Genomic DNA, 27627 nt, shown 5'->3' on the forward strand with positions numbered 1-27627 from the left:
ATGTTTCCACCATCACCAGTAGCTGTGAGTACACGTAACATTGGGAGGGCCCTATTCCCTAAAAGCTAGGGTCACTCTAGGGTTGGGGTTACATTTATAGGTATTAGTGAAATATTGCTCTTGACAGCTGTAAAGGCAGATGTTGCTCTGTAAGATGGTCTTTTGGATTTCTTTGGTCTTCTTTTAAAGATAAATTGCACAACATCGAGTATTATCTAAGTTTTTTCTTTTATTTTTTCACAACAGTCCTTTGATATAGAGAATACAAGTCTTATTATTATCAACATTTTATACGTGAGAAAATAGTGATTCAGAGAAAAGTGCCTTTCACAGCTTACATGACTAGTTACTTCATGTTACAAATCTAATCTTGTTCTTTCAGCTTCAAATCAAATTCCCATTAGGCCATGCTGCCCTTGCTCTATGTCCACATACCCCATTACTGGTACTAAGAGTCTAGTTACTTTTGAGTGTCGTGTGGGATTTCAACTCAGTGAATAAGCTGATGAATCTTTAATACTGTCTGGGTTCTTGAATTCTCATATGCAAACATTAAGTATTTCCAGTGCCCATGGAAGTATAGCATTGTGGAAGGGGGTGCTGGACTCAGAAAAAGAAGGATTGTATTCCTTGTCCTTCCTCTGACTTGGATTAGCTGTGTGACTCTGGCCAAGTTAAGTAACTTAGCAATGTAACAGGCAACCCCTAGAACCTATCTACTCAAATGTAAAAGAGTTGCAAGCTACCTGGGTGGAAGGAGTTCCCACACTAAAAGTTCTCCATTTTGAGAAAACCAAAGATCCTTCATTGTATATTTTACTGGGAACTGTGCTACACACTAGAAGTACAACTTCAAAAATCAAATAGGCTGTTGCAGTAGTCTAAGCCTGGGGTGATAAGAGCCTGCATCATGGTGGTTGCCATTGTCAGAGAAGAGAAGGGGGTGCGTGTGAGAGACACACTTCACAAAATTAAAAATCAACATACTGGGTGTTGGGAGTGAGAGTGAGCACTTGAGGATGGCACCTAGATTGTGAACTTGGGGCACTGGGAAGGAGACGGTACCCTCAACAGTAATAGTTGTTGGGCTTGTAGGGCTGACAAGACCCGGCACTTAATTGGATATGGAATGTGAGGGAGAGTGAAGATTTGATGTTGGACTCCAAGATCAAAAATATGAGTGACAAAAAGGGTGGTGGTGCCTTTAAAAAAATAAGGAAATTTGAAATAGGGCTGGGTTTCAAGGGAAAGATCATGAGATTTTTTTAGTTCTGTTTTTAGTTCTCTTGAGTTGTAGTTGCTTGTGAGACATACAGATGGAAATGCCCAACAGGAGGTAGAAGATAGTAACTAGAACTCTGGGAAGAGAAAAGAGCTCAATATGGAGATTTGGAGTTCTCGGCGTAATGATGGTAATTGAATCCATGAAGGCAGAGAAGATCGAGAGAACGAGAGAGAGAGAGAGAGAGAGAGAGAGAGAGAGTGTGTGTGTGTGTGTGTGTGAGTGTGAGTGAGTGTGAGTAAGTAGAGGAACTAGGACAGAACTTTGGTAAATCCATGGATAGGAAACAAGACCTGGATCCTGCATCAGTTCAGCAAAGGTGAGTAGGGCAGGGTAATCAAATGGGCAAAAGGAAAACTAGAACAGAGAAGTGTCACGAAAACCAAGAAAAAGAGAGTCTATTAGAGGGAAGAAATGATCAAAACAGTATCCAAGACAACTGTAAAGATAAGGACAAAAAAAGCCCTTGGATTTAGTAATTAAGTGATTATTGGCCACTTTTAAACAATTTCAGTTTAGCATTAGAGTCAAAAGTCAGATTATAAGAGGTTGAGAAGTGAGTAGGATGTAAGGAAATAGAAGCAACTCCTGAAGAGGTTTTTGTAAGAATTTGTTAGTGAAAGTGAGGTGAGATATAGGATGATAGCTTGAGGAAATAACAGGGTCAAGTGAAAGGGTTGGGTTTTTTGTTTTGTTTTGTTTTTAAGATTGGGGAGATCTGGATATATTTATGTAGGCAATAGAGAAGGAGCCAGTGGATATAGAAATTGAAGATGATTGGTGGGGAGGGTTGACGAGGCAAATTCTTGGTGGAGACGAGAGGGATAGGCTTGCCAATCCTGGTGAATATTTTGGGGGTACTCTGGGTTGAACCATTCATGTTTCAGGATTTCAAGTTAGAAGGTCAAAAATAATTCATCATAAATCCCCGGTGTTTTGCACTGTGACTGAGGAGAATTTCCTCACTTCCCACAAAAGGCAAGCTAGGAGTAATAAAGGAGAAGGACCACTTTTCTTTTGGTTCTCCTTGTCTCTCTTCATGTGCACTCAGAGTCCAAAGAGCTGACTGAACTTCTCGAGGAAGAGCTTCCTCATCTTCAAGGGATTATCCACCTCAGAAAGAAGAACATCAAGAATATGGCCCCCAAATCCCTTACAGGTAAGTAATTGGTCCTAATCTTTAAATGCCTTACAGCCTTGTGTGGTGAAGACACAAACCACATCCCCTTATGCCCAATTCTCTCACCAATCTCTATGGGATCATTTTAAGTGACATTTCCTAGAGGCTAGACAGTCCAAAAGATTTTTCTTCCTGTAACTCACTAGGGAAAATCTGCAGCCACAATGCTGTCCTATGGTGGGTGCCCTGCCATTTGCATGGCCTGCCCCTGCCTTATACCCTTATGCCGGTTCCTCATGCCCCAACCCTTGCTGAATAAACAGTATCTCATGCTCAAGGCAAACTTCAGGAAACTATTATTGCAATTGCTATATAATATCAGTTTTGCAACCCTGTTGCCTTATTAAAAGAACAAATGTCACAGGTACTTTTTGATACTTGCATTTGTGCCTGGGAAGTTTTGTATTTCTCTATTCTAAAAGCTTCTCAAGTATTTGATAAACCTGGCCAGATCTACTTTGTTTTGATCAGCATGATGTAGTGAAAAGAACACTGAAGGAGGACCCGGGAGGTCTCTGGGTACTTGCTTCAGCACCCATACTAACAAGCCACATGATCAAGATGCTTAATGTAGTCTTACCTTTTGGTAACAATGAATTCTCTTTATTTATAAATACTCTGTGCTTTGGTAGATAGGCACCTGAGGTTATATAGCTATGGCTCCTGTCCTTCCCTGTAGTTTATCTTCTGTTTAGAATTACTTGGTACCTCTCTTCTCAGGATGCTTCTTTCTAGATCATTTCTGCTGTCCTTCAGAGTCTTCAGTTTTGGCCTTTTATCTGATCACTTTTTCCCCAACCCTCAAATCTTGGTATGTGGAGAATCATGTGAGAGTGTAAGCCAGTTTTTCTGCACTCCCACAGAGGACCAAATGTCATAAATTGCAGGAAAGGAAGAAACAAGCATTTAATAAGCAGCTGCTGTGTGCTAGACACTGTGCTAAGTGCTTTATATATATACCTCATTTGCTTCTCATATCGACCCTGAGAGGAAGATAATGTTATTATCCCCATCTTACAGATGAAGAAACTGAAATGGACAAAAGTTAAGTGAGTTAGCCTCAAGGTCACAAACAGGTGAGCCCAAGCACTATCTCACACCTTGACTTGATCTAATATATGAAATGGGGCAGGGACCCAGTTCTTTGGGTACTCTCAAGAAAAGACAATGCTGGCAGTGGAAAGTGAGGCTATAATCACACTTTAATAGACTACAGAAGGCCAAGGGCAAACAGGCACAGACAGTACACAGACAAGCAGTGAAAGGGGGAACAGAAGCAGTGGATGTTTGGAGATAGAGTAGGAGATGAAGTCAGGAGGTATGAGGAAGAGGTGGGGCAGGAGGAGGCGCTGAGAATCACTCCTAGCCATGGAGTTGAGATGGGGTACTTGGTGGCATGGACCCAGATGGAGATGGAAGATGACTGGGAGGAGGCTCATTTTAGGAGAATAGATGTAATTCATATCATCTCAAAGTTATCAGGAACACTCGGGGTTCTGCTGGTCTTCTGGAACTTGTCTGAGATTTACATGTGACTGCAAAGTCTAGATGGCTTCCCCTGACTCAGCACCCAGTATCAGGATGTGATTTTTTGGGTAGCTATGGACACACTTTATAAATTTTGTTCCTCCCTCCCCTTAGTCATCTTGCTGCTCTTATAAACTCATTCTACTGATCAGAAGGAGAGGGGGTGGTCGGGGGACCAGAACAAGATCCAATTTAACACATCTGCAGGATGGAAGATCAAGAGAATAAAATGATCAGGGTCTCCAAATACACAGACAGGCTCCTCAAAGAGGACTGTGGACTGGCCTTCCATGTAGAGATTTTTTTTCTCTCATATGATTAGATGTTCCTCTGCTTGGAGGCAAAGGCCTGGACCAGAGGATGCTTTGAAACCCCTACCAGCTATATTGTCCTATAAACACTCACCAAAATCGGGCTGCCAAGACTTCATTTGGTAGAGTAGAGCAGGAATTAAGAAGTCTCCAGGGGGCCAGCTGGTAGATAACTAAAGCTCAGAACTGGAAGGGACCGGAGAGGTCACCAAGTCCAACTTGAACCTAAGCAGAAATTCCCTCTGTGACATGGCTGGAGGTCACATGCCCTTCTCTTGCAGATACTATGGGGAACTTGGTTCCCGAAGCAGCCTGTGCCACATTAGGACACCTTTCCTTTACCTTTCAGTATTTTGGTGACTCCATGATGCCACTGATGTGGGTACTTCCTCTCCCATTGAAGGTCCCAAGCACACCTGACCTTCTTCTGTGCTATTTTCATCTATCTTCCCATAAATCCTCTAGAGAAGAACTGCAGCCTTAAATTAGATGTGTATCCTCTGAAAGGGAACTCCCCTGACAACTGAAACTCAACTTTGATGGGGGGACATTTAATGAGGAGATGGACAAAAAGTCTTCAGCTCCTCCTGCTGAGAAAGTGGCTTGATCATGAGATGTAGCAGCTTCCAGCAACCCAGGCAGGGGAAAGCCATTTCCAGCCTGACCTCTCGGGCTAGTTTTCTCCTTTTTGACTTCTCCAATTTGCCATTTGTTAGCCCTTGTTCTTATTATATGACTATTCCAACTCCTTTTCTGGCCATATGGGCCCCTGATGTTTTTATGTTATTTTATGGATGCAAATCATCATTAGTAATATGCTGCAGTCTACTTATTTTTTAACTTGATCTTTCTATTCTCACTTGTACCCCTTTCCATGGAGCAGAAATCGACTTCTCTGCAACTTCCCCTTATTATTTTTAGTTCTGGGTTCTAAGACCAAGTAGAGCAAATGAAATCCTTTTCTTCTAGGATAATCCTTCAAGTATTTGATGACAATGCTCATTCCCCCCTCAAGTCTCTATAAACCCAGGTTGGATGAAACCATAGCACAAGAAGGCCCACCAAGTACTCAGGTGAAGCAAGGGACAGTCTGTTTGGAGTTTTAGCTCTCTTCTGCCAGATCCCATGACCTTTGGAAACACTCCTTAGTGGGCACATCTGTTCCTCCTTCAGCTGTTGGGCCCAGCAGCAGTACGTTAGTAGGGAGAACTATGTCCCAATACCTCTGAGTAGTTCCTTAGTGACTAGGATTCCATAGTAGAACTAATCTCATGAAACTACATCTTGCCTAAACTGGTTATTTTTGTCCTGTCTCTTGGAGACTTACAGGACATCTTCCTCGTTGCTTCATAACAGTAAATGTTCTGGTGCTACTGCTTTCAGTTCTCCTTCTTGGCCTTACAGAAATGCATATTTCTATTTATTTATTTTTACCATTAAACGTGACATAAGATTGACTCCCCAAGCCAAGGCCAAGAGGATCTCCCCGAATCCCAGAATGCTTCAAAGGTCATGTAGTCTAACCAATACCTGAAGAAGAATCCCCTCAACCTTTTGACCAATACATGGTCATCTAAACTTTGTTTGAAGACCTCCCCAGTATTGGGGAACCCAATATCTTTGAAACTCAACTCAGTTTGCCTCAGTTCCCCCATCTACAGAATGGAAATAGTAATAGCATCTATGACTCAGGGTTGTAGTGAGGAATAAATGAAATAATATTTGTAAAATATCAACTTTCAAATGCTTCCTACTTCCAAGTAATTATCCTTCTTAAGGGTTTTTTTGTGTTAGCTTTTAAAATAGCACTAATAATAACAAGTGGCACTGGGTTACAAACCATTTTACATAAGGGATCTCATTTGAGCCTCACAAGAGGGACCCTGTGAGGTCCTTCTCCTCTTCCTATTTATCTTTTCTTGGCTAGACCTGCTGTTCCATGTTAGATAACTGAATCAAAGCCTTTGCAGCCTTGAAGCTTATGGTGTATCTTTGAATATAACAAGCACGGCAGCAGTAGATGATGTTATAAGCAACATTAGAAAGTCTTTGAGTTTGTTCAGTAAATACAGCTCATTCTTTGCTTATCTAAGCCTGGGAAAAGCAAGTCATCATGCTAGGTATGGGGCTAAAAAGACAAAATGATTACAGTTCCTGCCCTCAAGCAGCTTAAGTTCTGTTGGATTGATGCAACATAGAAACAGTTAAGTATTTCTGAGTACTTGAGGAGGAAGAAAGTACTAACAACCAAGGAGACCAGAAAAAGCTGGTAAAAGAACATAGCACATGAGCTTAAGCCTTGAACATGGTCAGGGATTCTAAGAAGTGAATTTAAAGGGGATATAGCAGCAAGGAGACTGGGTTCCAGGGTTAGGCAATAAATGTAGCATCTACAAGATGAATTCTTAAACTGGGAGTCCATGAGAGGATTTCAGGGAATCTGTGAATCTGAATGGGAACAAATTCCAGATGTATTATCACAAACTTGAAACTAAAACTGAATATTTACTTCAATTATGAATTTATAAAAAACAAAAACAAAGCCTTATTCTGAGAAGGGGTCCATAACTTTATCAGACTAGCAAATAGGTCCATACCCACCACACCCCCACCAAAAAAATTAAGCACTTACATAATAAAATAAGGAAGCTAGACTAGATAAAGTCCTTTTACTTGTAAATCCACGATCCTGTGGGATTTGGTCTGACTAAGATTCTTACGCTGCTCATTTAGGAAACTGTGCCCCTCAATTCCACCTAAGATTATATTAGCTTTCTTAGCCAGCATGGCATACTATAAATTCAAATGATGAATTCAGGCAGCTAATACCCCCTCCATTCTTTTTCAGATTAATTGCTATCTATCTAGCTAAGTCTCCTCCATATTACATTTAGTGAGACTGATTTTTCAGAGTCTGACTTTCCACTTTTTTTTTTTTTTATTAAATTTCATCTTACTAGATTTAGCCCAGTATCCTCCTAGTCTGTCAAGAGTTATTTGCACCCTGACTCTGGTTTTGCTATTACTTCAGGCTTTGTCTCATCTCCAAATCGAATAAGTATACCATCTAACCTTTATTTAAGTCCATGATGAATGTCAGATAGCACTGGTTAAGCTCACATCCCTGGGGTCATTCAATTCAACTCTCTCCAAATACGGCTAATTGTATTGTTGTCTAGCTCATCTCTCTCCATTTTTCCCCCTCGAAAATAACATGAGAAACTTTATTAAATGTTAAGATCTGGGTAAACCAATTGTGACAAATTAAAACCTTCAAGAGACGGGGTTTCCAGGAAATTAATAATCAATTAATTAGGCTAGCCTGTAATCATAAATTGATAGTCAGTGGTTTCTTTTGGTAACCAAAAATGAGGAGAGAGATTCTGAAATGCCTTAAATTAGATGTGTATCTTCGGAAAGGGAACTCCCCTGACAATTGAAACTCAACTTTGATGGGGGGACATTTAATGAGGAGATGGACTAAAAGTCTTCAGCTCCTCCTGCTGAGAAAGTAGCTTGATCATGAGATGCAGCAGCCTCCAGCAACCTGGACAGGGGAAAGTCATTTCCATCCTGACCTCTCCAGCTAGTTTTCTCCTTCATGAACTGGGTTGCCCCAAACTCTAATGAAGGGGATAAAAGACAGGAGTTCCTCCCCCAGGCAAAGGCTCTCCCAAACGGAATTCAGTTTATACTCTAAACAGAAATTGTTTCTCAGTTGGATACCCAACTTAAAGAGCGTGTGACTTGGAGGCTAGGAGGAATTTCATCACTCAGCCATGCCCTTCAGAGACTGACTGAACTTTTGGGGAGTTGAGCCTTAACAGACGTAAGAAAAATAGGGGGAGCAAAAATTAATAATACGTTATTAATATAATAGTATAATATTAATTTCACAGTGAAGCCCAGAGCACAGCTAGGAAGCAATGTATTTCACTTCTCTTGGGAGAGAGATGAGGGGCTATGGTTGTAGAATGCCATGTACTTTATACAATGCTTTTGCTCTTTGGGTTCCTTGGAGAACAGTTACTTCTTCCTCAAAGTGTTTAGCTGCTCCTCATAAATTTCTTAGATCCTAGTGTTCCCTGGTCCTCCTTCCTTTTATTTCTCTGTGATATTCTTTTGTCAATCTCCTGACGTGGCAGAATTTTCCCTCTGATTCTTTAGATTCTTTTTTCATTTTCATATTGAAGTCCTGCTTTTTTTTTTTTTTTTAACAGGAACTCTTGGGAAAAAAAGTTGAATTTGGAGTCTGAGAATCTAGGTTTGAATCTGTCTTCTGCTACATACTTGTGTAGCAAGTCTCTGAACTTACTCTTCCAAATGTTAAAATTAATTATCTGACCTAAAAAGTAATTCTGAGGTACAGAGCTTCCAAATAATGATTTAACAGCAGCAGAGGTCAACAGATTACCTTTAGGTTGACTAATCCCTCAGTTATTACTAACCAAGTTGTGATTTACAGAATTTATATTTATAACAGAAAAGAGCAATTAAAAATTACAGCAATCTTAGGAAACTTGTTTTGAGCGTAATTCAGTTGGACGAGGCAGATCATCTGACTATTTTATTCCTCCCCTACTTTCCTAACCTAATTAATACCGTTGACAGCATTTTGAGGGTGAAGTAGGTGGGGAAGAAGGGAGAGTTGTTAGGGGTAAGGCACTTATTAAATCTGACATTCTTTTGGATTAGAGCCTGTGTCTTATTAGCCTGTTCATCAAAGTGAAATGCCAAAGGAAACTCTGCCCTAAAGCTGTCAGGAAAAGGGGAACTTAAGATTGGGAAAGAGGAGCTTCATTTTTTTGTTACCTTGTTCCCTAAAACTGGAAAGAGGGAGTTGTAGTTAATTAAACTAGCAATCAATCTCCATCTTCCAGTTGCCAGAAAGGGAATCTTAACTTTAGAAAAAATATATTATTTAAATTATACTTAACAATTAGTTCAAGGAAAAAAGGGAACTTGGAATCAGTAAGCTAGGAGTGAACCCCCCTTTCTTCAGCTTCCAGGAAGAAAACTTAACCTTTAAAATGAGTTATAATTCTATGATTATTTTATTCCTATAAAGAATTTCTACAAAAGAAATTCCTACAAAAATTCCTTTCAGTTATCTGCTACTAAATGACAATGTCCTATCCATCTATCTATTCACTAAATCTACAGGTAACCTAGACCCAAGAGAGTATCTTTGTTAGTTGGCTTAGCTATTAGAGCTAGCCTTTTCTAAAGAAATCAAATGAAAATCAAAGTAATCGGACTAACTGATTTGAAGTGAATTCCTTTTCACTTCTCTCTTTGATCTTTAAGGAAATAATTTCCTTATAGTTCACTTGAGCAGAGAGTCAGTCAGACTCCTTCAAGTGGTCTTTGCTCTTAACAACAAGTCTCCCTAATAGGTCTGAGTGTGACTTCAGAGTCAGAGCAATTTGCCCCATTTTCATTAACAAATCTTTCTGGAACAAGCTATGTTCTTAGGAAGTATCTATTCCTTCCAGATCTGTTTCTCAGGTTCTAAGGGTATAAAGAAAGGTTTAAGACAAACTCAGTATGAAATAGAGTTTTAAGAAGAACTTCAAATTAAGAACACAACTCATCTGAGACTTCAGAGAATTTGTTACATCATGAAGGCCTGAATTGACAGAGTGTGTCTCTTAAAATTATCATATCAATGCTTCAAATAGAAAATTTTTTCACAGTTATCAATGCAGTTTCACATGTAAAATTCTCAATCTAATTTTGAAAATTGTGCCACATCCCTCACTAAGTCACATCTTTTGCTAATTCCCCCTTTGTGAGGATATTATTATCATATTAACATAATGAAAGTATAGTATGATCTCCTAAAAACTTTAGTTTTTAAAATTGTACAATAAATTGTACGGTCTCGTGGTCTCTATTATTTGTAATTCAAATGATAATTTAAACTGATTCCTCACTGTAATAGTACTATACTGGCATATATTATTCAGTCAAAAGTCACCAATAGGGAATTTCTCTTATGTTTATAACAACGAAAAAATGAGACATCCTTGTACACTTGTCCTTATGAATGGAATTTGTTGTGAGGAGAAAAAGAGGGACATAGCAGTATTAATGCTGTTTATTAGTTCTTGTTTGATTTCAGGTATGAATCATAGACAGCCAACTGTATGCACAGCCAGCCTCAGAATTAAACCAGGTTGGAAAATATCTTGGATGGGAAATTGAGTCAAAAGGGTCCCTATTTTTAGTTTTCCTAAGGTTACTTAGAGTTCATAGATACCACTCCTATTGCGCTCCTGATATTTTTCTTAAATGATGGGCTAGTGGCCTTATGAGAGCTCAGATACTTAAGCTCGAAGTCAAAATTTAGAAGTATATCAAATTAAAGTTCCCTAAGATTCTGCCTCAAATAGCAAAACTTCATTAGTCATATGTTAGGGCAGGATATAATCAATCGTGAACAGTATTGGTTCAAATTCATACGGCATTCATTAACAGTTTCTAGATATTCAGTATAGTTGTTGGAGGCAAAATTCCCCACCTGTGCATATGTCATCTAGAGTTATAGGGTTATCCAGTATGGAGGAATTACAGTTAATTAAAGAGGTGATGCTAGTTCATTTATGTAGTGTTTACCACATGCCAGGGATTTTTCTAGTTCTTAAAGATTACTGTAAAGAATTCGAGAAGCCTGTTTCCTAGTAGAATGTTTAGTTTCTGATTTCTCAGTTAATACTTGAATTACTGGTTAACTTACAGCAGTAAATAAGAAAGTAAGTAAATAAGAAAGCAGTTGTAAATAGTAAGACTAAAATCTTTCCCTTTAGGAGAATAATTTTGAGGAAAATATAGCCCACTGAATATTTACTGGTTTTCTAAAAAGCAATCTTGCTACCTTAATTTAGCAGTTCAGTTCATAAGATGCTCAACTTTCGCCAAATGACATCAATTTAGTTCTATTCAAAATAACTTTACACAAGCACTTAGAAATTTAGATCATAACTCTAGTTGGAGAATACCTCAATCCTCTTATCAAATCATAAGAATTTAAGGCGAAAGACACTTCATTATTACAGTTTTTCAGAATTATAACAGTTACTTTAATAATTCAATAGGAAAGTGATCTAACAGAACTTGACAATTGTTTTTAGAAAAATTTTACATAGTAGTATATGTTTAAAAGCATATGTTCCTAATAAAAGAGAACTCACATTTTTAATCATATGTAACATTCTTCCAAATTCCACAATACAAGTGGAACTTTAGAGAATATTTTATTAGTTTAGATAAAGCTTTCTTAGAAAAATCATCCATGTTATTATCTTTGACAAGTCACTTAATCCAAAATCCAATAGCAATAGTCAACATTTATACAATGATCATTATGCTAAGCCCTTTAGAATCATTTAATTCCTCCAATAACCCTGGGAGATATGTGCTATTATCCTTTTTATCCTCTTGTACATACAAAGACTGATTAGATCTTCTAATATACAATTACTGTGTAGCTTCCACACAAAATTTTCAACCCAATCAGTTTTTGATTTATAATTACTAGTGGCAGTAACTAAGCCTCATTTTTCACAAGGATCCATCATTTTTAGTTGGCTTATATTCACAAAATTTATGGTGATGCCCCCAGTCCTTATATAACTGTTTCCTTATTTCTTTCAATCACCCAGAGAGCCAAATCAATTCTTTTTATTTTTCTAGTTTAACCCTATCATTGTACCTTAAGGTATTTCTCAAAACAATTCCCCTAATCTGCCTTTTCTTTAGTGGGATCAAAACCATTTCTTAAATCTCCTTTTCCAAACTTCAACCCCTTTTCTTTCAAGCCCTTCATTTACATTGTCAGTGCAGAAGACTCTTAACTTTCCTTAAACTCTTCACCCAGTCTTCTCTCATCCCTGCTTGCTTAAACTGTCAAATTTTCTTTCATTTTATAAAAATTCTTCAAAACTAGACCTTTATTGTTGTCTTATGCAGTACTCTTCTTATTTTTTTTTCCTGCTTGCTTATTTCCTCTAGTCTTTATTTCCCAGTCATACAGACTTAATCTTTACTCCACTGAATTTCTCTTTATACTTCACAACAAATTTTTATTACACAAAACCAATTAATTTCAATAGGGTTGCCTTTTTTTACCCCTTAGGACTTACAAATGCATGGTTCCTTCAAATTTCTTTAAGGCCTATAGTTCTTTTTGTTTGTCTTTAATAAGTGCCAGTCAATTAAACCCAAATACAAATTGTTGAACACAAGTAGGAAGTTTAAGTCCCTCCTAGTTCTTCATTAATGACCTTGGAAGGGAAGTCAGCTGCTTCTCAGAGTTAACCTTTTTTATGCTGGAAAAATATTCATCCCCCTGTTTCATGACTAGGGCTCAACGATGGCACGGGAATGGCACAAATATTGATATCTTAAAGGTATCTTAAAGCAACTTCTCTCACTACAGCAAGTTATTATTATTGTACTTTATTATATACTTTAAATGAAATATTATAGTTTTCTCCACATTTAAGTTGCCTTCCTTTATATATAGTTTAATAGCATTGTGTAAAAACAGTTTCCATTTTGGTGCTGTTGATTGTAAATAATCTTTATTCCTACTTGTCTCTTCTTTTTACAAAGTTTTTGATATTTTCCAGTACTGTAGGTTATTAGATTATTTAATTCTCCAGTGATTTTAAATGAACAGAAATCATCATCATACTAATTTAACTTTGGATTCACCTAATAGAAATATAGTTATATTATTACTAATAGTAATAATTTAAAGATATAAACTTTCATGAAGGTCATTAAGATTTCAAATTTCAGGAGCCAATATTATCGATGTGCTTATGCTTTATGTTTAACAATGAAGCAAGAGGCACCATGAAATAATTCCTATTTTCAATAATTCATACCCCAACTTATTAAAACCTCACTTATAATAGTGTTATCAAAATACAATTTTAACTTCCACTGATTTCAATGCAAGTTTTACTGTGTTTCTAATTTACCTGAAGAGTTGATTTAATCTATGTGATAGCATTAAATTCCACTTACCTTCAGTTGCTTCTGATTTCAAAACAAGCTTTTCTCTTTTTGGGAGCACTTTTGGATTCACCTTCAGTCTGGAAGTCCCAATGTAGGGGTGGATAACAGGACTCGCTTGGAGTCTTCAGGTTGGCTGTTTAAAAACAGTAAGCGACAAAAGGATAAATAAATTTCATCTCAATTTGCTGCTATTCTTTTGGAATCTGAAGGTGGTCTAAAATGTTCCTGTTCTGCCTTCTAATAAAAAAACTTTTACTTCCTTCCTACAATAAATTTGTCTCAACTTTAGGTAGTTTTCAAATATACCTCTAACCTACACTAAAGTTAAAATTACTTTCACAGAATGACACCCAGAAACTTCAGACTCAGAGACTGAAATTTCTTGGGCTTCGCAAATGTTTCTTTTTTAAAATTCTGAGTTGTGGTATTAAACTCACAAAAGTTTTATTCTAACTTCTAATTTATTCTAATTATAGTGTTTTCTCAAGGGTTTTTTTATTTTTTATTTTTTTATTTTAATACTTCAACTACAGCCGTAAAATCAAACTCATTTTAAAGTTCCTTTTATGGAGTGACTGATTTGTCAATTTTTGTTTTCATTAAACTACAAAGTTTGCTGGTACCTCAAAAACATATCAAAATACTTCATAAAAACTTTTGAATCATAATTTTAAAATTTCCAGTAGAGATCAATACATTTAGTCTATTTTATTTTATTACTTTTTAAAATCTGTCATCTTCTGTCATCTATACAACTTCCAATGTGACCAGTATTGGAAATATAGGGAAAAAAAGGCTTATCCTTTCTGAATACTTTTATTTTTAACATTTTACCTTTTACAGTCTTTCTCCTTTGGTTGAATTATTCAAAGGAAAAAACAGAACCAAACAAATGCTTTCAAGCACCTGTCAGCAGGGATTAGCACAAAGCACAGATAAGATAGCACAGATTTCCCATGTATCAGGGATAAAGCCTTTTGATCCGTGTTCTTTTTTAGATTTCATAAAGATTTTTCTAATTGTATGAGGTACTTTCCTATTTGAAGGGAGGAACCCACTAATTCTAAATTTAATTCTATCACTCACAAAACACACACACACACACAGAACATATGACAAGATGTGACACAACTTTAAATCAGGCCTGAATTTCTTCTAAGTTTCTTTAGGAGATTTAGAAGTCAAGGTCTTAAAATTTTTTTTAATTAAAAAAAAAAAAGAAGTCGAGGGCTTACACGTCTCTTCTATGAAGTTTACAACTTGTGACAGTCCTGTGACTGTGATCCTGTTGTCAGCCTAAGATCAATTCTATTTACTAGTTGTAATAATGTATTCACAATTTTACCTACAACCTACAAAAGGTAGGCTTAATTTGGTGGCAACATCAATTTCTTTTAACCTAATTTGACAATTTGGTTCTGCCCTTTAATATGCACTTTTAAAGTCGGTAAAGATTTCTCATGCTCTAAACACACTTTAGCAAAGTCTTCTTCCCTGTTCTTTTTAGGTCTTAGAAAAAACTTACAAAATTCGGCTTTTCTTTTTCCTTTTTACTGAAGTACATAGAGAGATTTTAAAGAAAATTTTTTTTAAAAACCTTTTCTTTCACCCTAGTGAGGGGAAAAACTTCGTAAAATAAAAAGGTTTCTCCTTTTCTTTTTTAAATAATATTTTATTTTTCCCCAGTTACATATAAAGACAATTTTAAACATTCATTTAAAAATTTTGAGTTCCAAATTTTTTCTCATCTTCCCTGAGGCAATAAGCAATTTGATAAAAGATTATACATGTTCTATTCAATATGTATTGGAGTACCTGCCACCTAGGGGTGGGGGTGGGGGGAAGGAGGGGAAAAGTTGGAACAGAAGGTTTTGCAAAGGTCATTGCTGAAAAATTACCCATGCATATATCTTGTAAATAAAAAGCTATAATAAAAAATTAAAAAGAAAAAAAAGATTATACATGTTCAGTCATGCAAAACATTACCATATTAGTCATGTTGTGAAAGAAGACACAGACCCAAAGGGGAAAAAATATAGAAAGTGAAAAATAGTATACTTTTCTTGGTGACACAGCAAGTAAATGATAAACTCTCATAGGATACCTGTGCATGTCTGAAGTGGAGGATAAGGCCATCTATTTTACATGCTCACCCAATTAGGATCCCCAAACATTCATATGATTTGGCACCAGATAGAGTAGATTTTTGTTCACTCCCAAAGGACTAGATTCCTATTGGCCAGTAACCCATTACAACTGAATGACCCTAGGCAAGTCACTTCCCTTTTGGTCCCCAGTTTCCTCCTCTGTAAAATGAGGGACTTAGAATAGATGACCTTACAATCCTGACTATGAGCGTATGGTCTTTTTGGTTTCTGAGGTAGAAACATCCTGAACACTAACTCACAAATAAAGGAGGTTCTTTAGGTTTAGGCCCCACAGCAGTCAAAGAATTTTGATACATTGGTCCCCAACAAACCAGGCTGATTCAAGTGGATCAATCCAATTCATCTTTGTTCCATTGAAGGAAGAGAAAGGCCCTGGGCTCAAACTCAAGAAATAAGAGCAAACAGTAATGACTAGTAGCATATGGAGACACAGGAGAAACCACCAAAATGTAATCAGTGGCTAAGATGGAAAATAACTGATTGGGTTGAAATGAATTCATCCATGAGAATTCTTAAGCTTCTTGGAATTAGATACACAGAGGGCCTTCATTGAAAGAAAGCCATCTCCATTTATAATCCTGAACAAATCCGTTAGCAGTCCCAAGCCTCAGGGTACCAAAGGCATTAGAGAGCCTCTGCCCTCAGAGATGGCGAGCCAAATACTTGTTCTATGTACATGGCATCATGTGGGTAGGTCTGATTTTTGCCCTTAGGAATGTTCCTCCGGAACAGTCTGGTTTCAAATATGAGTTCAGTCCAACCTGGGACATCCAAATACCATCTATTACTGATCTAGACCCTTTTACAGAACTCTCGCTGCTTCTACCCACTGCCTACAAAAAGCTTATACTATTTTTTAAAATTATAACTTTTTATTGACAGTACATATGCCTGGGTAATTTTTTACATTATTCCTTGCACTCACTTCTGTTCCGATTTTTCCCCTCCCTCCCTCCACCCCCTCCCCTAGATGGCAAGCTGTCCTATACATGTTAAATATGGCACAGTATATCCTAGATACAATCTATGTGTGCAGAACCGAACAGTTCTCTTGTTGCTCAGGGAGAATTGGATTCAGAAAGTAAAAATAACCTGGGAAGAAAGACAAAAATGCAAACAGTTCACACTCATTTCCCAGTGTTCTTTCTTTGGGTGTAGCTGCTTCTGTCCATCATTGATCAAATGGAACTGAGTTAGATCTCTTTGTCGAAGAAATCCATTTCCATCAGAATACATCCTCATACAGTATCGTTGTTGAAGTATATAATGATCTCCTGGTTCTGCTCGTTTCACTCAGCATCGGTTCTTGTAAGTCTCTACAAGCCTCTCTGTATTCATCCTGCTGGTCATTTCTTACAGAACAATAATATTCCATAACATTCATATACCACAATTTACCCAACCATTCTCCAATTGATGGCCATCCATTCGGTTTCCAGTTTCTAGCCACTACAAACAGGACTGCCACAAACATTTTGGCACATACAAGTCCCTTTCCCTTCTTTAGTATTTCTTTGGGATATAAGCCCAGTAGTGGAGCTCATATTATTTAAGGGAAGGAAACACAAAACCCCCCAAAAAATTAAAGGTGAAAAGAAGGAAGGGAAGGAACAGAGCAACGTGGCTTGGAGAAGGTTAGGAAGTGACCTCCTGTTATATCATTGTGGGACCCTAAAGAATGAGGATCTCAATCACTTTTTTTCCCCATGCTATGAAGGGTAGCAAACTCCTACCTTCTTCTCCCATCTCCCTCCAAATTAGTTGCCATCTGGTGAAGGGAAGAGCTTTTCCCCCACTTCTTCTCTCACCTATTCCACTGTGTCCTCTGGAATCCCCCTGCTCTATTTTTGAAAATCCCATTCATCCTAGATTTTTAAATCTAGGTGGCATGGTGAGTAGAACTCTGGTCCTGGTGTTGGGAAGATCTGAATTCAAATCTAACCTTAGATATTTCCTAATTGTGTAAGCCTGGGCAAGTCACTTAATCTCTGTCTGCCTCAATTTCTTCAACTATAAAATGGGGATAATAATAACACCTATTTTACAGAGTCATTGTGAGACTCCGTAAGATAATTGTAATTTTTAAAAACGTGCTTAGCATAATGCCTGGCACACAGGAGGTGCTATATAAATGCATTATTTCTTTCTTTTCCCTCACAACATAATATAACTTCCAGTTGATTTCTTTCTTTCATAATAACTTGCAAATGCATGACCTATTTTAATTCCTTTTAGATGACTTTGTTTCTAATTTGCTAAGTAATTAAATTCAATCATATTCAGAAGCTCATAATTGATAGGTAAACTAAATTCTTAAAATGAAATTTTTCATTTTTTCCCCTCAAAACATTTTACATGGCCTTTTTCTGAGGAAAGTCTGACTTTAATAAGCTTCCTTCTTTCCAAGTTGGAGAGAAGACTTAACGTAATAGTACTTAATATAAGCGTAATGGAATACTATTGTGCTGTAAGAGATGATGAGCAGGCAAATTTCAGAAAAACCTGGAAAGACTTACATGAGCTGATGCTGAGTGAAATGAGCAGAACCAGGAGAACATTGCACACAGCAACAGCAATTTTGTGCGATAATCAACTATGACTGACTTAGCTCTTCTCAGCAATATGATGATCCAAGACAATTCCAAAAGACTCATGATGGAAAATGCTATTCATATCCAGAGAAAGAGCTATGGAGACTGAATGCAGATAAGAAACATATTATTTTCACTTTTTTGGTTTTTTGTTTTTCATGACTTTTTCCTTTTGTTCTATTTTTTTTTTTCATAACATGACCAATGTAGAAATATGTTTACGTGACGGATAACCCATATTGGATTGCTTGCCATATTGGGAGGGAAAATTAGAAGGAGGGAGAGAGAAAAAATTTGGAATTCAACATTTTATAAAAAATGAATATTGAAAACCATTTTCAAATGTAATTGGAAAAAATACTGTTAAAAAAAGATAATACCTTTAAGATGGTTCTTAAGCAGTAACTAGGTAAGGCTTAGCTGAAGAAACTTCAGGCTTTTGTCAGAAAATGGTTATTTTTCCTTTGCCTGCTTTTGAAATCACTGAAAACGAAACTTTTAAAACTTTTTAAGGCCTAAGCACCTTTTTGCCAAACATATATCAATACAAATGCAAAGAATAGATACAGACATACCTGTTGCTAGCAATATTCATCATACCCCTCGAAATGTGTTGAGTATATTCTTCATTTAGATTCAAGGATCCTTTTTGAAAACCTTATGTAATTCATTTTGTCTAAGCTTTTATATGTTTCATTTCTCTAATGGGGGCGATAGAAATGCCAGCTTTTCCTAGACAGAAACATTCTTTTGTCTCAGCTTCCTCTAACTTTTTCCAAGTTGGACATAACAGTACTGACCTGTCCTGCACAGTGGAGGCTCTGTCCTCCCAGTTCACTGACCAAAAGGAACTCGAGACCAATAGGAGTTTCCTCTCCTCTAATAGGAAACCTGGTCTTTTTTTCTGTGCATAGAGTGCATCCCTGAGCATCTGCTGATCTTTGTATTAGCCACTTGGTCAGAAGGGACCATTGACCAGTTTTGATCACTTCAAAATGACCAAAAGGATCTTTTGAGGTCAAACACTCCTAAGGGTGAGCCTTGTGTTCTTGTGGCACATAACTCTTTATCGTGAAGGATCTGCTGATTTTAAAATCAATCACTCCTTAGGCTTCTATATCTTGAAACACAAACAAGCTGCCATGTAAAAATGAATAAAACACCAAACTTTCACTTTTAGACAGTTAGAGGCCCCTGGACAGAGAGGCACTCAGTTTGATGAGGTTAGTGGCAGTGCAGAGAATTGTGGAAATCCCCTTTTGGTTGTCGCAGGTCCTGCATGAAAGAATTCACAAACCTGAAATATTAATGACAAAAATGGAAGTTTATTGTTGGATAGGAAGCCAGTTTTGCTAAGAGGCTGATTTCCTCAGTGGCAGAGTCCTGTTAGGGAAATGGAGGCTGGCACTAAGAAGGGAATATCTTCTCAGTGGGCAGGGTCCTGGCCACTACGCCAGAGGCAGAGCAAGCCGCTTTGGACCTTCTGCAAAGAAATGAGTAAAAGGAAGCCTATTTTATGAGCAGTTCTTGGTAGGGGTGCTGTGGCAGCCTGAGCTGATCAGACCAGGATCTTCCAAATGAAATTGCTTTGAAGGCTTCCTCAGCCTGAGTTTGAATAGAGATCCGGCTTGCCCTAGAAATGGCCCAGTCGGATGATGCCACTTAACTTGTCTGGGGAGATATGCCTTCCCAGAAGGGCCCGAGACTCCAAGAACAAAAGGGAACACAGTTTCAGAGTGTTAATTTTACAGATCAAAAGGGAACACAGTTTCAGAGTGATTGCAAAGTTCACTCGTGTCAAGTTCATGGAATTCCCATCTGCTCATAAGCTCAGGCCACTAAGTCCTGGGAGATCTGCTGTCCAGATCTGCTGCCTCATGCTACTGAGAAGATAAAGAAAGCTTGTCACATATAACATCAGAGGTGGAAATAGAGATATGAACAGTCATGCACAAATGCCTCTCGCTGTATGTCTGACACACTCAATCTTTCATTAGGAGCCCAGGGCTGACTGCTCTGAAAAACACTTCCCATTGAGTTGGCTATCAACGAGAAAGTTGTCTTTCAACGAGAAGTGGTTCTGGCCCCAATGCTGGCTTGTTTTAGGATCAGGATCTGAGTAAATGGCACTAGTTAATTGTTGGAAAAAAAAAGATTAATACTGTAGGCACAGATAAGTTGAGGAAAAATGTAATTTGTCATAAATCCAATACCTAAGGATTTTTAACCCTGAGATAGACATCCAAATGGACATAGTCTCCCCTATGCCCTTGGACATGAGTCTCTATCCCCAGGATGATTTGCTAAAACATTTATAGGCAACTTGAACAAGGAAGTGATCATGGTGTTGAAATACAGTTTGGGATTAACATTCCACAACAGTTACTATCTAATTCCTTCCTGGATCACTTACCTCAAGGGTTGGAAAGGGTTTCTTCCCAGTGATCAGTATCTTCTTAACTTATGTATGCAAAATCAGATAAGATATTGCCCTTGGGTGAATGAGTCATAGAAGTCAGTTCACTTACTATGTGTGAAGGGGTATGTGTGATGATCTTATGTCACATGATTTTAGTTTCTTTTAAACTCATCCTTAATCTGTTTCTCTGAGAAAGGCCTTAGCATTTGCTCTATCTCTTCCTAAAGAGAAAATTCTGGAAAAGGTTTTATGTTGGAGAAAAGATCCTTTATTAGTAATTTTGGTTGATTTTTTTTTAAAGTTTTTTTTTTTTAATATGCTTCCATAAAAAAAAAAAAAAAAAAAATGCTTCCATAGTAGAAAGGAGTAGGTAGGGAAGTAGTGGGTTTCTCTACCCCAGAGGGATTTATATAAAGACTGAAATACTACTTATTGAAGAGATTATAGAAGGAAGGATTGGTTAGGTATATGTGACTTTAGATAACTTCTGAGGTCCTTTCCATTTCTGAGAACTATTTATTCTATGAGTGAACTGATCACACTGAGTTCTTAATTTCTCTTGAGGCTCATTACCTCACAGAGTTTATCAGATTTTAGATTTAAAGCAAAAAGACATCTTTGAAACCATCACATTGACATTAAACAGAAATATATGGAATCCTTTATCTAGATGGGACCTTAGCTCTTAAAGTGATTGTCAGAGAGTAACATACGCAATGTTACCAAGCTAATCAGTAGCAGAGCCAAGACCAGAACCAATCAAGTCTCTTGCTCCCCAGCCCAGTGTTCTTTCCCTCTTCGTTGTTGCAGGCAAAATGAAAGCCTCATACAAAATGAACTTCCCATCAAATATTTCAGGCATTAACCTAGACAGTGGGGAAAATGGATGTAGAGCCCAGAGAAAGAACTCTGGGAGATGACTAAAAACCATTACATTGAATTCCCAATCCCTATATTTATGCCCACCTGCATTTTTGATTTCCTTCACAAGCTAATTTAACATCTACTGGTCATCCTGCCATCTGGGGGAGGGGATGGGGGAAAGAGGGGAAAAATTGAAACAAGAGGTTTGGCAGTTGTTAATGCTGTAAAGTTACCCATACATATAACCTGTAAATAAAAGGCTATTAAATTAAAAAAAAAAAAAAAATGGATGTAGAGCAGGTTAGCTGTCCCAGAGTCACCAAATAGACAACTAACTGCCTATTCTGCCTATATGTAGGACCAATCCTGATTCTAGGGGGGAAAAACCCAAACTGGTCACTGAGGAAGTAATCCACAGAGGTTTCATTAGAAATAGGTTTGGAATAGAAAGAAGGATTGAAGTACAAAGGCTTCTACTTCCCCACAAGTGACTTCCAACTGTTTATTAGGAGGAGAAAATGCTCTCCAGTATTTCTCTTCTTTTTGCAGAGAAACCAAAGCTGGAATGAAGTCTGAAGCATCGTACATGTGAAGGGACCTTTTCTTACTGAGCCTATTGGGTCTACGGTCAACAAGATGAACCCTGAAACCAAAGGTGTGACATTGAAATGGCTTTGGTTCATAATTGCTGAGTTTTCTCTGCTGTCACTGGTCAAGATGTATGGATTCCGTCACTGCACCCAGTATGAGTTTGACTTTCACCATGTGATCTGTGTCCGGAAGAACATCACCAGCTTGAAGGAAGGCATTCGTGATCTCCCTAGATATATCACTCACCTCAACCTTACACACAACCAAATCAAAACTGTGCCTTCTGGAAGCTTTGCTAATCTGTCTAATCTTATAGATCTTAGACTGGAGTGGAACTTTATCTGGGACATTGGTCCAGGAGCCTTCCAGGGGCTTAAAAATTTGACCCTTTTGAATCTGGTAGAAAATAAACTTAAGAATATTAACTCTTCTTTTGAGGGCCTATCCAGTCTGAAAACTTTGCTCCTGAGCCACAATCAAATTACCTGGATCCATGAAAATGCCTTTGTCCCACTTGTCAATTTACAGTACTTAAGCTTGTCTCGTAATGCAATAACTAATTTTTCCAACATCCTGGCAGCTGTCCAGCATCTCCCACGCCTGGAAATTCTTGATCTCACGAACAACGTTATTGCTTTCCTGAATTGTAGTCCAACAACCCTGGTTTCCCTCACTAAGCTGATCTTGATGAGCAACAATCTGGTAGACTTGGATTTTTCCACTCTGTCACTTCCTAATCTAACTACCTTGGATGTCTCCCAGAATGCTATCCAAAATGTGCATCTGGAGTCTCTACCCCAGGTGACGAGTTTGAATTTGAGTGGGACACAGATGACCGTGGAAAAGCTTCAGGCCAAACATATGCAGAATCTGATGGAGCTGGACCTCAGTGATATTAATCCATCGCCCAACTTGAACACAGTATGTCACCTCCTGCAAAACTTGCCAGAGATAAAGACGTTATTTTTAAAGAAAAATCGAATTAACTCAGAGGACATCAAACGCCTCACCAACTGTACTATGCTTTTGTCCCTTGACCTGAGCAACAATAAAGATTTGGTTCATCTCTGTGATGGTGAGTTCAATGGCATGCCCAGTCTTGAATGGCTGAATCTGAACAGCTGCATGCTTTCCCTGATCAGCAACAAGACTTGGAATTCCCTCCAGAATTTGACAGCTTTGGACCTCAGTAGAAATAGGCTCGAAACCTTTCCAGATTTTGCATTTGCTCCTCTCAAACGTTTGCAGTCTCTCTCTCTTTCCAGAAACCCCATCACGAAGCTCAACAACCTGTCCTTCTATAATTTACATACACTGAAAGAGCTTAACTTGGCTGGGTGCTGGATAGTGGCAATTGATAAATACTCTTTTAGTCAATTTTTGAGTCTTGAGAACCTAAACCTTCAGGAGAACAATATTCGAACTCTGAAAGGGAACACTTTTTTATTTCTGAAGAAGCTTCAGGTTCTGACCCTCTCCCAGAACCGCCTGACCACTATAGAGAAAAAGGCCTTCTCTGGCCTCACCAAACTACACAAACTTGATCTGGCATACAACATCCTGTCTGATTTTCATCCTGGTGTGTTTCTGGGACTGGAAGGACTAGAGATTTTAGACCTTAGTTTTAATAAGATAACTTATGAAACTACCAAGAGCCTCCAATATCCTCCCTTTAAGGATCTCCCATCTCTCAAATACCTCAACCTAGAAGGACAAATAAATGGGATTCAGGTTGTCCCAATCAACTTCTTCCAAGGACTGGGTAGTTTGCAGGAACTACTACTGGGAAAGAACTCCAAGGTATTTCTAGATCACCTCCAGTTGGACCAACTGCTTAATCTCACCAGGTTGGATATCTCAGGGACAAAGGCTGGAGATCGGGGTCTCTATTTAAATACCTCCTTATTCCAAAAGCTCAAACAACTGAAAATATTGCGACTAGAGAATAACAACTTGGATTCATTAGTTCCTGAGATGTTTTTTGGTTTGGAACACCTTCGAGTCTTTTCCTTGAGGTTCAATAACCTGAAAATTATTCATCAAAATCTATTGCAGAACCTCAAGTCCCTGACATACTTTGATGTCTATGGGAATAAGCTTGAGTGCATCTGTGATAATGAGTGGTTCAAGAACTGGTCCATCAGTACTCCAAGTGTTCACATCCCCTACCTGGGGAGCTTTCATTGTCAACAGCCAAATACACAGAGCCTGCTAGTGGGTTTTGATACTGCCATATGCAATTTTGACACAGGTAAAATTTACTTCTTCTGCTCTTTCAGCCTGGTGCTTGCAACTATGATCTTCTCTTGGTTCGGTACCAACATGATCTCATCCATACGATATGGGATCTATATGTTTAAATCCTTGTACCTGGCCAAGTGGCATCGGACAGAAAGGGAGTTCATCTATGACGCCTTTGTCTCCTTCAATGCCGCTGATGAGCAATGGGTTTATAAGGAGCTTGCACCTGCCCTCGAAATGGGTGGCCAGCCTACTTTTAAGCTCTGCCTGCACCATCGGGACTTTGAACCAGGAATGGACATCTTTGAGAATATTCAGAATGCCATTAACACCAGTCGAAAGACTCTCTGTATTGTCAGCAATGACTATCTCCGAAGTGAGTGGTGCAGACTGGAAGTGCAACTGGCTAGTCTCAGGATGTTCTATGACTACCAGGATGTGATCATCTTGATTTTCCTGGAGGAGATCCCCAACTACCGACTATCCAGCTACCATCGACTCCGGAAACTCGTGAAAAAGCAAACATTTATTACCTGGCCTGAGAATCCTCAGGAGAGGCCTCTGTTCTGGGCCCGCATTAGAAATGCAGTAGGCAACAGAAACATTAGGGAGGAAAATGAACAGCTGATTTTGACTGAACCACTGGAAGACTGAAACTCTTGGGTGGTGACACTGTTCAATACCAGCATGAGACCTCCTAAAGCTACTTATCCTTTGGCTCCAGATATAACACAACTAGGTGGCTGGCATAGTAGAGAGAGTGCTAAACTTGGAATCAGGCAGACCTGACTTTAAATGACACCTACTAGCAGTGTGACCCTGAGAAAGTCACTTAATCTCTTTAAACTTTAGTTTCAGTATCTACAAATGGAGATAATAGCAGCTACCTTATTTTTGAGGACAAAATGAGATAACATATGTAAAGCATTTGCAAACCTGTTCTGTAAATGCTATCATCATCATTAAAGAAGCTGATGGATATAGTTCTCATAGGATAAGTTTATGTGTATGTGTATAAGAAAGGTACATTGTGTGTGTGTGTGTGTGTGTGTGTGTGTGTTGGGGGGGACGATATTCTGGAGTGTCATAATTGATCTACCTATGGAGAGGAAGTCATTCTGAGTCTGATGTTTCTATGATTGTGGATAAGATGTTTAGACCCCAAAGAAAGCCTGCTTCTTTCTGTTCTTCCTTGTGATAGTAGTGAAAAAGAATTCTAAAAGAAGCTACGTCAGAACTTAGTTTCCCTTGATTATAGAATAATGGGTTGGAGTAAATGACCTTTAAGGTGCCTTCTAAATTCCATCATTTTATGCAGTAACTCAGCTGCCATTTCCTTCAAGCAGCCTTCATGATTCCTTTGTGCCACTTGTCTTAATCTTCTAAATTCCCCCACCAGGCCTCATGTAATACTTTTCCCCCCACAGTGCTATTGTATATACACAGATGAATACATCCTTTTGATCCATGAAATCTATGACATCACTGGTCTAGAGGCCTTCCAATGTGGACACTTCCTCTCCCCTCTACTAGGTGAAGATTAACAACTCCTTTGTCATTTATCATATTAGAGAGGTGCTTGGGGACAGAAAACTTAAATGATGTGCCCAAAGTCACACAGTAAGTATCAGAGACAGGACTTGAACCAAAGTTTTCTTGACTCCATGCCTAGCCCTCTGTCGTCCTATGCCATCTTGTCTCTCTGTGCTTATCCTGTAATATATACAGCCAATTCTCACTTTACATAAATTCATAAATTTGACTATGTCATGAACTTTGAAAGATCAAATCTGACCTCAGGCACTTGACATTTAAACTAACTGTGTGACCCTGGGCAAGTCACTTAATCCTAATTGCCTCACTCCCTTGTCCCCCCCAAAAAAATGATTCTGAAAGGCATAATTATACTTGAAATTCATGGATCTGACAAAGTGGAAATATTCAAAGAAGTGAATAACAAGATTGTAAAATTAGCATTGAAAATGGAGCTAGAAGTGGATGAGAATGATGTGGAGAACTGTGGAATGAGATTCTGATTGAGTTGTTAGCCACAAAGATTGCAGAATAAGAAAGGGAAGCTTCAGAACCTGAGGTCAAACCATAAAGGTTCATGACAAAACAGTTGGCAAAAGCATTTTGTCATTGAGTGAATTTTTTTCCAGATATTGAAAAGAGAAATCCAAACAATTTTTTAAAAATTTAAATTTGTAACACTAGTCGAAGATAATATTGTTTGCTATCATCAGATATACGAGGAGGGGGAAAGAGAGGCACTGTCAATAGCTTCATCATTGATAAAGGCTAGCTGCAATGGGCAGGGAAGGAGCCCCTTATCACACACCTATGTTTACTTTACTGTACATGCTTTATCATTAACTTTACTTTTTTTTCATAATAATGTTTATAATCACGGGACAGCATTAAATGTGGCTATATTTTAGTGCATGATTTGCATAAAGGTATTATTTTGCGCATATCTTTGTTATATAGACTAAGCAAAGTGGGTGAGTAGGAGCAAATTCACCTTACAGAAAAATTGCTTTACATAGAAGTCTGGGGAATGGTCCACTTACATAAAGTGAAAACTGTCTGTTTTTAGAATTGTCTGTGTCTTATTCTAGGCTGCAAGCTCTTTGAGGACAAGAACTTTTTCTTATCTAATTTCTGTATCGTTTTCAGTGTTTAACACTGAAAGACACTTTATTAGTGTCAGTTGAACAGATACTTTTTTTCATGGGCAGAAGCTACATGCATAGAGAGAATTCATTAAGTAAAAGAATACTTTATTTCTCTATGGCAATAATCCTGCTGAGGGGTGCTACACATATAAAATCTACATATGTGTTTGATGAAATCAGGTCGACAAAGCTAGTATTCACTTGTGGGAATACCAACCAGGGCAATAAATTCTTTGACCCACATTCAGAATTTCCAGTTCCATTTGGGAAATAGTACATTTTTCTATGCTCAATCCAGCTGATCAAACAGTACTCCTTGGATGAATGCTGCACTTCTATGAAGAAATATGGATTGGGGCAGCTAGGTGGCACAGTGGAAAGAGCACCAGCCTTGAAGTCAGGAGGACCTGAGTTCCAATTTGACCTCAGATACTTAACACTTCCTAGCTGTGTAACATTGGGCAAGTCATTTAACCCCAATTGCCTCAGCAAAAAAAAAAAACAAAAAAAAAACAAAAGAGAAAAATACATATGGATTGTGGTACATAGTACTATAAAATAATGATGGTGTGCCCCCACAGGGCACGGGGGCAAGGAAACAGATCATTTCACCTATAAACCTGGGGCACATTTTTTCTATTCATTCACCACAAGTGAGAAGATCAGACATTCCTAGGGAAAATGCATGGAAGGGGGGGCATATGTGCGAAGGAACACACATGTCAATTCTAAACTTGAGGGCAGGGAT

General features: G+C 38.1%; 1 protein-coding gene across 1 annotated transcript; it reads left to right on the plus strand.

The window, feature by feature from the left end:
* Positions 1-1145: 1145 nt before the first annotated feature.
* Positions 1146-27304, plus strand: LOC100913294 (toll-like receptor 13). Its single transcript, XM_003774898.4, has 3 exons — positions 1146-1601; positions 2334-2441; positions 21919-27304. The coding sequence occupies exon 3, from the start codon at positions 22006-22008 to the stop codon at positions 24853-24855; it is 2850 nt and encodes a 949-aa protein (XP_003774946.1). The 5' UTR covers positions 1146-1601; positions 2334-2441; positions 21919-22005; the 3' UTR covers positions 24856-27304.
* Positions 27305-27627: the final 323 nt, after the last annotated feature.

This window comes from Sarcophilus harrisii, chromosome X (genome assembly GCF_902635505.1).
Source record: "Sarcophilus harrisii chromosome X, mSarHar1.11, whole genome shotgun sequence".
Taxonomy (NCBI): Eukaryota; Metazoa; Chordata; class Mammalia; order Dasyuromorphia; family Dasyuridae; genus Sarcophilus; species Sarcophilus harrisii.